Source organism: Sphaerodactylus townsendi, linkage group LG08 (assembly GCF_021028975.2).
Source record: "Sphaerodactylus townsendi isolate TG3544 linkage group LG08, MPM_Stown_v2.3, whole genome shotgun sequence".
In the NCBI taxonomy this organism is placed as follows: Eukaryota; Metazoa; Chordata; class Lepidosauria; order Squamata; family Sphaerodactylidae; genus Sphaerodactylus; species Sphaerodactylus townsendi.
Genome location: NC_059432.1, coordinates 51,965,426 through 51,977,489, shown reverse-complemented (window position 1 = coordinate 51,977,489; position 12,064 = coordinate 51,965,426). Strand labels below are relative to the sequence as shown.

The 12,064-nt window shown below is 40.9% G+C and overlaps 1 protein-coding gene across 1 annotated transcript; it reads left to right on the top strand.

The window, feature by feature from the left end:
• Nucleotides 1-467: 467 nt before the first annotated feature.
• On the top strand, nt 468-11,624 carry KCNK18 (potassium two pore domain channel subfamily K member 18). Its single transcript, XM_048507041.1, has 3 exons — nt 468-522; nt 1,247-1,390; nt 10,528-11,624. The coding sequence occupies exons 1-3, from the start codon at nt 483-485 to the stop codon at nt 11,331-11,333; spliced, it is 990 nt and encodes a 329-aa protein (XP_048362998.1). The 5' UTR covers nt 468-482; the 3' UTR covers nt 11,334-11,624.
• The last annotated feature ends 440 nt before the right edge of the window (nt 11,625-12,064 follow it).

Genomic DNA, 12,064 nt, shown 5'->3' with positions numbered 1-12,064 from the left:
GTTTTGGGACAATGCCGCCCAAATCAGCTCCTCCTCGACAACAGAAAAGAACATGTACCCAGGTCTTCTGGACTGTCTTTCCTCACGCTTGCTTCACGTGTAGCTTAGTGATCTATGCTTTGCTGGGAGCTCTTATGTTTTCTCATGTGGAAGGCAACAATAAGAGTAATGAAAGTGAGGAATACAGGACTTTTATGTGGAATCTCTTGAATCTTGCAAAGAACTTCTCAGGTATGTGTAGTGCCATATTAATTTCACAGAAGGTTTGCCACTGCTATCTTTTCTTTTTCCAGGGTTTGCCTCAGGATGCTAGCATCCCTCTGCATTAGCTGTTCATTACGACAATGTCATTTCTTATACTTGGAGGAATCGCTGCTCCTATATTCCTGAATAGGTCTATACTTGGTTTAGAAAGAAAAAAGTGAGCTCAGGTCCTTCCCACCTTCTGGTTTTTGTCAAGGTAGTATGGAACATTGTCATGAATGAAAATGCTGATGTGTGAAGGGATTCTCCATGTTCCAGGTAAGTACATGCTTTTGAAGCTTCCTTTAAATAGGGCTGAGGGTGAATCAAATGTTTCAATGTGTTTAGCATCACAGTGCAAAGCTAAAAGCATGTAAGTGTCAGCCTACAGTCTTCCTGCTGAGGAAATGGGATTATTCCAAAGTGTGACAATTTAGGGTTAACTACCTTTGGGATAATAATGTCATTACCGTTTCTTAAATGGAGAAATGTCTTCAGAAACCTGTTGTTAAACAAACAAACAAACAAACATAGTTAAATGTTATTTTCTGTTTTAATTTACCTTGTATTTTATTGTATTTGTTCTACTGGCATGTTTTTATGCAGAGTTTTGGAAAGGATGTCAAACTGAATATGTTTCATTGCTCAGCTCCAGTCTATATCTTCAGCACTAGGGACTAAACAAGCAATGTATGAATAGATGAAGGGGTCCCTGAGTCGGGACAGAATGCATTTTTCTCAGTTACTATCCACATTAACAGGGATTGTGGTGAAGGGATGCCTAATCAAAGAGGATGTTTATGGTCAGACTTGCCAGCACCTCTTAGAAATTAAGCACTGAAAAGAATGTACAATTGTGATTTAAAAAAATAAGTACAATAAACTGCAGCTTTTCAGATGCCTCAACCTGGGAGAATTTGACTGGAGTCTCCAGTGAGGGTATGTGAAGTTACACCATGGCAAATATTTAAATTATTACCACTTCTTATGTTTTTATGAACAGAAAATGAGACCTCATATGAGATGTTTGAGAAAAATGCACGAGAACTGATAAGGGAAATTCAATTGGAATGGTTTATTGACCCCAAAAAGAAATGGACCTTTTTGGGTTCTCTGTTTTTTTGCTGCACAGTATTCACAACTGTTGGTAAGTATGATTTTTACAGAGTGTTTCATATTTCATGCTAGATTTGCTTAGATGCTTGATATCAAGGTATGAAAACAACAGAGGATCTTTGGACTTGAAAGTAGCATATATCAGTAAAATCTCCACTATTCCCATATTAGAATGGATTTGTGAATCTCAGGCTGAACTTAGTGGAATTACTTCAGAGTAACCATACAGAGGAACTGGCTGCAATGTTGTATTTCTATGCACATTTACTGGGGAGAAAGCCACATCAAACTTAGTGAGATTTACTTATGACTAAACAGTAATGATGCTGCAAGCTACATCAAGGACTTTTCAGAGGGCAACACTCATAAATGTGAATGTTCCACAAACTAACACCCAACACTTCTCCACCAAATAAAAAGGGAGAAAGCAATCAGGATTATTCATGATGATGCCATGATTTTTATTAAACTTTTATGCCACTGTTCCCCTTGTGGGCTCAGAGCAACTCACAACATATCAAAAATTACAATATAAAACATGGGGCCAAAAATTCATACACACTTAAAATAAAACCATAACTAGTCCATAAAAACCAAGGTGGCGATTTGGTATTTCTTGATTTTATCCCATACCTACCCTGATAAAAAAATCCCACTGAGGAGATTGAGAAGAGGAAGCCAGTTAGATGGTACTACCATAGTTGCTTCAACCATATGCTTGGTAGAACAGCTCCATCTTACTGCATCAAGTTCTCTCATCCCTTGACTACTAAGTTTACTCAGGAATCTTGGGCTCAGTCCACACATGCAGAATAATGCACTTTCAAACTGCTTTCAATGCTCTTTGAAGCTGTGCAGAATGGCAAAATCCACTTGCAAACAGTTGTGAAAGTGGTTTGAAAACGCATTATTTTGCGTGTGCATTCCTTGTCAAAGGTCTTCTGAAAGTCCAATTATATAATGTCTTCTAGGTCACCATTGTCTATGTACTTGTCTGCTTTCATAAAGAACCCCAGTGTTTTGGCACAGTGGCTGAATTTAGCAATAAGCTATATGGGTTCATAGATCAACAATCTCACATTTGAGTTTCCTAAGAACTCTCAGGCATATGCAATTGAGACTTGGAGATTTATTGTTTTTTAATTTCCTCAGTTTCCGCTCTTCACCTCAATTTGACTCAGTTCTTCAAACTCCCTTCCTGAAAATAGTAGCTGTCACACTTCCCACAGAGAAACCAAAGCAGAAAAAATTGTTGGACTTCTCTGCCATCTCCCCAACCAAATTCCCACTGAAAATTTAATCTATATACAACCAAGTTTCAAAAGTATTGGCACCTTTTCATCCAGGTTCCAACATCCACACTGCAGCATGTTTCTATTGAAGACATCTAGGCCTGCCCCTTGGGGGGATGCCTGCTGTCAGGGGTACAATTGTTAAACTGTCAGGGGTGCAATTGTTAAGCTAGCAGCACCAAAACTTCATAGTATCTTTAGGAGACCCTCCTGATGATACCACCCAGGTTTGGTGAAGTTTGGTTCATGGGGGCCAAAGTTATAGACCCTCAATTCTGTAGCCCCCATCTCCTATTAGCTCCCATTGGAGTGTTTTTTAAAAAAAGATCCAGGAATATCCCGTGATAAGGGAGTGGGGAGAAGCACCAGAAATGGGACTGATCTGTGTTCCATGGTTCGGCTGTGAGGAGATCTCGAGGGAACCTGGATATTTCGGGTGACTATCCCAGGGTGACTAGCCCATGGGAAATCACCCCCATCTTCCTTTAGCAGTCACTTAGCCAGCCTGGTTTGGGACCCAGTGTGGTATAATGGTTAAGAGCTGTGGACTCCAATTTGGAGAACTGAGTTTGATTCCCCACTTCTCCACATGAAGACTGATAGGTGACGTTGGCTAGTCCTTGTTTTCTCAGAACTCACTCAGCCTCGCCTACCTCACAAGATGCCTGATGTGTGTGTGTGGGGGTGGGTGGTGGGTGGGAGGTGATTGTAAGTCACTTTGATACTCCTTAAAGGTAGAGCAAAAAAACAGGGTATAAAAACCAACTCTTTTCTTAATATATATTCCTTGGGGATCCCAACTACTTCTCTGGCCCGTTTCCTGCTCTGGATATATTTAAAAAAATATTTGTTTGTCTTGATGATTTTAACAACCTGCAGACATTCTTTTAGATTTGACAGTGCCTTCCCTAACCTGAGGAATGCACTTTATCTGGGCTTTAATTAATGTGGTTTTAAATAACTCCCAAGCCTCCTCCAGATATTTTACTGCTGTGTTTTCCTTACAGTTTCCTTTTAACCATGCCCCTCATTTTTGTGAAGATTCCTCTTCTGAAATCCCTGTTTTGGATGTTAGGGATAGCTTTCCATTGACAGGAATACTGAACTTAATAGTATTATGGTAATGTTCCCAATTTGTGCAACAGCCTCTACATCCCTAGTACAAGATCTGTTCCCCTTTCATTGGTTCTGTGATCAATTGTTCCAGCACACAGCCATTTAGGATGTCTAGGAATTTCATTTCTACAGCATGACTGTAGGACATAGTTTTACCTAGTCAAAGTGACGGCAGTTGAAATCTCCCAGTATCATAACATTATCTGTTTAGTCACCTCCCTTGTTTTTTATCCAGTTCAAGGTCAACCTGAAGGGTTTGATCAGGTACGTGATAGTACCTCCCCAATTTTAAGTAATCCTTAGAGCCCAGTATTTCTATACATATCGTTTCTGTTGGGGAGTTCATTCCCTTAATGATTTCTAACTTATTTGATTTAGTGCCCCCTCTGATGTACAATGCAATATCTCTCCAACCCTCTCCCTCCCTATCTTACATATACTTAGGAATGTCTGTACACCATAGATGTTTTGCATTCTGCCCCATTTCTTTGATACCCACTATAAGTAAATTTTCATTTAGCACCAAGCACTCCAACTCCCCCAACTTGGCTTGGAAACTTCTAGCATTGTAACGGGTTTCCCTCTCCATTCACTCTCACCTCCCTCAACCTCTTGGTTTCCACACATGACTCTCCTTTGCTATCCTACCCTCACACCCAAGTTCTATTATATGGCTGTCAATATTACCCTGAATGTTCATGCACAATCATCCCTTTGGATGGACTTGTCCTGAACCAGAGGCTTCTCAACTCCTATTGGCTTGCCCTCAGGATTCGTTTAAAAGCTGCTTTGCCATCTTTTTGCTATTAACCCCTGGCAGCCTGATTCCCTTTTGGTTCAAGTGAAGCCCATCTCTCTTAAACTGATTCAGCGTGTCTCATAACAATTTCCAATGCCTAACAAATCTAAACTCTTTCTCCCAGCACCACTTTGTCATCCATGCATTGAGACCTCTGATGTTTGTCTGTCTAGCTGGCTCTGCTGGTGGATCTGGTAGCAGTTCTGAGAATACTACCTTTGAGGTCTTGTTCTTTAACTTTCTGCTTTATAACCTATAATTTTCCTCCAGGTCCACATGATTACATTTCCCAATGTCATTGGTGCCAACATGTCCACAGCTGCTGACTGCTCCCTGGCACATGTGTGATGCCCACAACCTTTGCTCCAGGCAGGTACATCAACATGCAGTTAAAATGCCTGTCACAGACCCCATTCTCTATATTCCTAATAACTGAATCACCCAGTACCAAAAGTGTACCTCTCCAATCCCAGAGGAACATCCTTGGTATGAGGATATTAGTCTATCACCCAAGGAAAGTGTCCCTTCTATGACATTGCATCTTTCCTTCTAAGACTAATGCTTTCTAATCTCAAGACTCTAACTGTCCACAACAGCAGAACATCTGTCAGCACAGGAGTGAGTATTCTCATAAGTTCCTGAAGGTCATAAGTTCCTGAAGGTCTCTCTCTCTGCCTCAGCTTCTCTAAGTGGACAACTCTAGTCTCAGCTAAACAAACATGCTCCTTGAGAATCAAGAGCTCTGTGCATCAAGTACATACCTATGATTTCTGCCCAATGAGTATACAATCATACATGTGGCATTTCCTACAAACACCAGGTAGCCCCTACTGTTCTACTGGCTTTCTACTGGATTTAGTCATTAAAGGGTATTTTTAGAGTGAAACAAAACGCTTACCTGACTTTGTATAGATGCACTTGGATGCTTTTGTTATTTCAAGAGTAGCCTTTTCCCAGAGTGCATGAGACATCTTTCCTTCAAAAAGAAAGTAAATCCCTAGTTATGCTTATTGTAGGTAGGCAGATATCCTTTTGAAATTAACAGATGAGTGAAATAGCTCCAACCCCCGCCTACCTGCCTGAAATTCAGCAAGAAGGATGACTCCAGGATATTTCTCTGGGAAACAAGAGTAGCTCAGTTTACTAGAAGCAGTCTTACTCTAGATAGGCTGGATCATGTCAACAGTTGTCAGTGTCAACTGTTTGTAGTTTTTCCCCTCCATTTTGCCTACAATCTTGAATTTCACAGTGGCCCTGAACATAGGTAGTTTTGATATTCCCCATGTCCTTGCCAATCCACCCTTCATTATTGCATTTCGGAATCTTGCCAATTTTTTGCAATTATCATTTCTGCAGTAGTCAACAAATCTGGTAATGCAGATTTAATAAGAAGTCGTTTGAAAATATGTAATCCATCATATTGGAGTCAATGGTAAATTACTGTTAGACTTTTATTGATCTTGATTTATGGTTCTTTTAAAAAATGTTTAGACAATAGAACATGTGTACAAATTTTACCGCAATTTGATGATATCGTCTATAGTCAATGCAGTCTATTCAGCTTATTAGGAGTCAAGGAACAGCAGTGTAACATTTTATAATTATGTTTTTTTCATTAATACAAATATGCTTTGCTACAGTTGCTGAGAAATCTTATTCTATTTAGATTCATTAATTAGTCCATTTATCCCATTTCCTGAAGTAATTTAAAATAAATTCCTGCATCCAAACCTTTTTTTAAACTGAAGAGGTACTAATTTCACAATAAAGATTTTGAAGATTTAAACGCCTTTAATAGCTGTGTTCTTCTCTTATTGCAATAAATGAAGAGCAATAAAAGAAATCACTTCCAGACTAGAATACTGTAACTTGCTCTGTGCAGGCTTCCCTTGAGACTCCTCTGGAAGCTCCAGCTGGTCCAGAATGCAGTTCCCCGGGTCCTCATGGAAACACCATGAAGGGGACATATCTAACCAGTGCTCTGTCAGCTGCACTGGTTCCACACTGAATGCTGGATTAGGTTCAAAGTTATGGTATTAACCTTTAAAACCCTAACAGACTGGGACCTTTGTATTTGCAGGATTGATTCTCCCAATACTCACTCCAGAGAGTGTTGTGCTCAGCAAGTAACAACTTACTGGTGGTCCCTGGCCCCCCAAATGTCCTCAATTTGTGCTCAATTAAATGATATTTTCTGGAACTGTTACTCTTCCCCCAAGTGTAGTGATCCTTCCTGAAAAATTGCAGACAGATTTTGTAGGCAATTAAATTTTTTACTTGCTGAGCAGGCACAAGGAAGTGTTTAGTAACTCAAGAAAACAGTTAATGTGAATAATAAATAGTTTTACAATTATGTATCTTTGCCTGTTCACATCTGAATGGGAGTGGAAGTCTGTTTATAAACAAAAATGGGGGTATTAGAAAAGGGAACTAAACCTTACCAATTCCTGTGCCTTGCCTTGTTTTGATTAAATTGGAAGGAATCGAAACAGCATACCCAACCCTTACTCTAAAAGTTATCAATTTCTCCAGATGTCCCAAGCAGTCAGTGCAAGTTAGTGGAATCCCACCAGGCAGGGCAAAGCAAAACAGGTTGTTTTTTCAGGGTTTTTAGAAGAAGCTAGTGTTTGAAAGAGGTGTATCATATTTTGTTGTTGCATGTAACCTCAGGCAGAATTGCCAGTGTTTAGGTGGACTTCATTGCTAAGGTCTTTCACAAGGACACAGAGTCCGGGATAAGCCCTTTCGATGCCTTTGATTGAGAACAAGAAAACAAAAATCATTCCATACATTTCAATTATAGCAATTAACTTTTCCCTTTTATTTATCTCCAAGCCTGCATTATTGGGCTCTCCTTCCAGGTGTGAAAAGAAGAGCGGGGGGCAGGGGGGAGTTAGGAGCTTAAGAGCCACACACCAAGTCAGAGGAAAAGTTGGAGATGGAATCTAAAGACTCTAGAAAGACTTCATAGCAAGAATGTGCACATCCTTTAAGCTGGATGAAAGAATGTCCAATGGCTAAGCACCCACTCTGCTTGATCAACTGACTGACATGCCTCATGGCAAATCTCACTTGAAACTCTTGTCCACACATCATACTGTGTACATACTTTAGAGCCAGGTAGTTTCATTTAATCAATTTTACTAATGTAATGATGTGAAATTGAGGGAAGAAACAGCCGAGCATTGTGTTATCAGTAGGCAACATGATAAACAGAATGGCTGTCAGGTAGGATGTGTCATTCAGTTAACCACCCCAAGAAGGAAAGTATGCTAAATCTTAAATCACCCACTGCTACTTAATAATCCAAATCAACCAGGGAATTAACAAGAGTTAGTTGATAGCAGAGCAAATGAGTCCAAGACTGCATATTGTATGGCAGATTCCTCATGGGCCAAAAACAGTGGTGTGAAAACAGTGTGAAAATGGTGTAAAATGGATTAAAACTGTGTAAAAGGATTCACGCTGCTGTTTTTGGCCCATGCGGAATCCTCCTAAGAATAAGGAAATTGTAGACAAACATACTGGCCAAAGTAAAATCCAAATTAGAATAAAATAAAATAAACCAAAAAGCCGTATGATTTTTTTTGGCAAGACCTACTAATCAAGTTCCATATTTACTTCTTTTTAAAGGTCCAGGATGCAACTTGAATTAGTGCCATTAGCAGCACAATCCAAAGTGTGCATGTGTGTCAAGGGGAGATGTGCAGGAGTTGCGTGACCCCAGCACAAATTACAGCGTAATTACAGCGTAAATTCATGCTGTAAATTACATTTACGCTGGGGAAAGGGGCATTTACAGCAGTGCTGAGGCACTTACGCCGGTGCAGCATGATGCAAGGGTGCTGGTGTAGCCATGGTGGCAACACGCCTCAGATGCAGAGGCTTTCACTGGCACAAAAGTGAGTGTTCCTGGGGTCAGGGCCAATGTTAAATGGCTCCCTACACCCTTTTTGATGTCAGCAAAAACCGTGATGCAGCCCACAGGTCTGAATTACAGGAGGACCAGGAAAAAGCCACCACCCCCAATACAGATCCATATCCATGGCCACAGTTGGCTCTGGAAGCCAACCAAGCAGCTGGTCAATGAGGCAGTGGCAGAAGTCAACCCAGTCCCCTGAGCAGTAGTCTACAGTGCCCCCCCTCCACTTTCATAAACATCTTTCCAGATTCCCAAACGTCTCAGCAATACACACACCCTGTCCAGGGATTGCATGAGCTCTCACTAATTGGACAGTCCCTTTCTGATAGGAAGGGGATCTACAGTCATACAACAGGAACCCGGACCCACCATTGGGGAGTGGGGAGCGGGGCAGGAGAAACTCAGAGAGTGCCAGGGCACTCTTCTGTTGCAGGGGACCCTGGCAAGACCATAGCCCCTTACTGGGCTGCTAGCAGGGCTAACAGAATGGCTGCCCCAACTCCTGGGTTGCTGGACAAGACAGGGAGATGGACTGAGGCAAGTCACCATGTTGGACCTGTGGATGAGTTAGCAACACTCTTTCAACTGGAAGGTATCAGAGGTCCCACAGTGGCTGCACTCTGATGCCAGGGGCCACCAGACAGAATGACTCCTTGGGTCTTGGACTATCCCCTGGTTTTCTAATTCTTTTTCAGCCAGTGGCGGTCAGATGGTGGCTAGGAAGTCATCTGCCTATCCTCCTGCTCCTCCCCAGCTCTGGGCTGGCTTTGCCAGCTCTCTCCTCCCCCATTTCTCCCCCCACACAGAGGGCTGACAGTTGACCTACATGTCAGGGCCCCTGTCTTACCCCCTCCATGCCAGGGTTGCTTTGCCACCATTCCAGGTCAACCAAGAGGTGGCCAAAGTACAGCTGCCAGATTAGGAGGCAGCTCAGCTGCACCATTGCTGAGATGTCCCTGGATTGGATTAGGGTGTACATCTGCCTATCTGCTCAGTATTTTACAGAGGACACCAGCTGATAAGACACAGTATCAAGGTCATGATCTGAGATATCTTTTCTCCCCCCACCTTTGTTTAACATCCAGCTTCACTGAAGATTTGGAAAATTTGCAAGCTTGAGCTTGCACACTGTTTTGTGTCATTTTGATTGGTTCTAGTAATGTTGTTGTTTGTTGCTGTTTTGGGTTATTGTAAGAATGTCACACTTGTATATAAAAAGGAATAAAAATAACTGTAAAATGGCGAACTTTTTTTTAAAAAAGAAAGTATGTTTGCATAAAAAAAAGAACAATAACATGGTGTTGTGTTTGGTAAGGAGGTTGAATGCCATATAAAATCTGACTAATTTACCTGCAGTACATGAATGTGTAGGCTAGGGGTAGACAATCTTCAGGACAGATGCCCTTTGGCAACTCATCAAAACTATGTTGCTTAGCACCACAGCTCCCTTTCTGTAACAAAAAGCAAGGGTGGAATTGAGCTATGACATGTTCAGGTTGTGGTTTGGAGGAGGAAGGGAGGGTCTTGCTAGAAGCTGGCAGGACCCCAAAAAGGACTCCCCTCCTGGATAGCAGCCATTATTTGCAATTATAAATTGAAATGTATTAGTTCTGAGAATGAAAGTTTGAGTGGAACTCTGCCTCACTAGACCTCTGTCCAAAAAGTGCCTTTTAGGACCAAACATCTGGCAGTTGTTGTTTCCACCACTGCAATCCCATTTCTAAACAGTTAAAGCTGATGGTTTTATCCTGATAATCCAAAAGCAGTCTTATTGAACATGTTGCTCATGCAATGAAATAAAAGTTAGATTTGTGTGCATTTTGCTGGCATGCCATTTTGCTGGCATGCCAACATCTACAAAGACTGGGTTTCTTTTTTGGCTGGGGAGGGGAGGCTTGAGACACAGAGTTTACCTATCCCTGGTTTAAAGCAAGGAATTTTGCATATGTTTTACCACCTTTGTTTTCAGTGGAATCCTTGGAAGACAAATAGGTCAACTGACACTTAACTTGTATTTTTCTGGTTTTGTTTCATTTCAGGTTATGGTCACACATACCCACGTACCCGGCTTGGGAAATACCTATGTATGCTGTATGCTTTATTTGGCATACCTCTAATGTTCTTGGTTCTTACTGACATGGGTGATGTTCTGGCAGCAACACTTTCTACATCTTACAACAAAGTTAGACAATTACTATCAAAAATAGTCACCAAGTGGTTCCCTGCATCCCTTTGTAAGAAAAAGAAAGGATCAAAACCAGCGGCAGTATCTCTTAGACAAAGCAAAATAGTCATTTGTGAACCTTTAAATGTTACACAAATGTTAAGAAACCAGTCTTCCTTGAGAAGTAAGCCTGGGCAATATCGGAATGCAGAAATATTTGAAAAACTAATTGCCAGAGAAATCCACTTCCTTGCCCCACCAAAACCTATTGAACGAAGGAATTCATGTCCTCAGCTAGATACAGGACAAATGATGGATGAGGTGATTGAAAATATTGACAACATAGGGAAAGAAGTAGAAAAGCTGGATGTGCCCTTTCCATTGATGACTCTCATTGTTTTTGCGTATATTTCCTGTGTGGCTGCTGTTCTTCCACACTGGGAAAGTCACTTGGATTTTCAGGAAGCTTTCTACTTCTGCTTCATCACTTTAACAACCATTGGCTTTGGTGACATTGCACTGCAGCATCCCAACGTGTTTTTGTTTTTCTCACTGTATATTGTGATTGGCATTGAAATTGTCATCATTGCTTTCAAGCTGGGACAAGACAGGCTCCTTGGTCTGTACAAAAAGATGATCTTTGGTTTTAGACGGAAAACAGTAGCATACAGAATTGCATGAAGAAAATCCATCTGGAAGTCACATCAGTTTCAAAATCATGGTCATGGTCATTTGCATCTACTTTATTTGTTTAATTTTTACACCATTTCTCTTTGGCTAAGAGCTCAAAGTAGTTTACAGCAGTGAATAATGACATCAATTAAAATGATTAAAACAGGTACATCAATTATATCTTTTAAAATAACTACAAAAGTAATAATAAATATCCAGGAACATAATACAAATACCTAAAACCAAAGTAATCCTCACTCTAAAACCATAGGAAACCCTGCAATAACATCAAAAGTTATCCACGGGCCAACTATATTTCCCAATAAGGAGGTATTTTGAACCAAAAGCACACAGGAATAATTCTGTCTCAGTATCTGAAAAGTCACCAGGTCCTGTTGTGCACCAGTGTCTTCTAACAGCACATCCCAAAGTGAAGGTGCTACAATTGTGATGGTCCCCCCCTTGGTAGAAAAAAATTATGCTAGTTTGGGACCATGGAGCACCTGTAAGACCCCATGAAGATTTCTGGGGGGTGATCATAACAGAAGAGGAGGTTGAAATGTGTCTTTGCTTTTCTGCTAAAGCAAAACGTTAATGAGATGCTGTGGATTTTGTAAACTAACAGGATGATTATGTTGAGACCCCCTTAAGGAACAAAATAGAATAAAACTGTTATTTGGAACTGTAATCACTGTTACAGAACTTCTGATCATTTTAACACCAATAGTTATGTTTTTGTG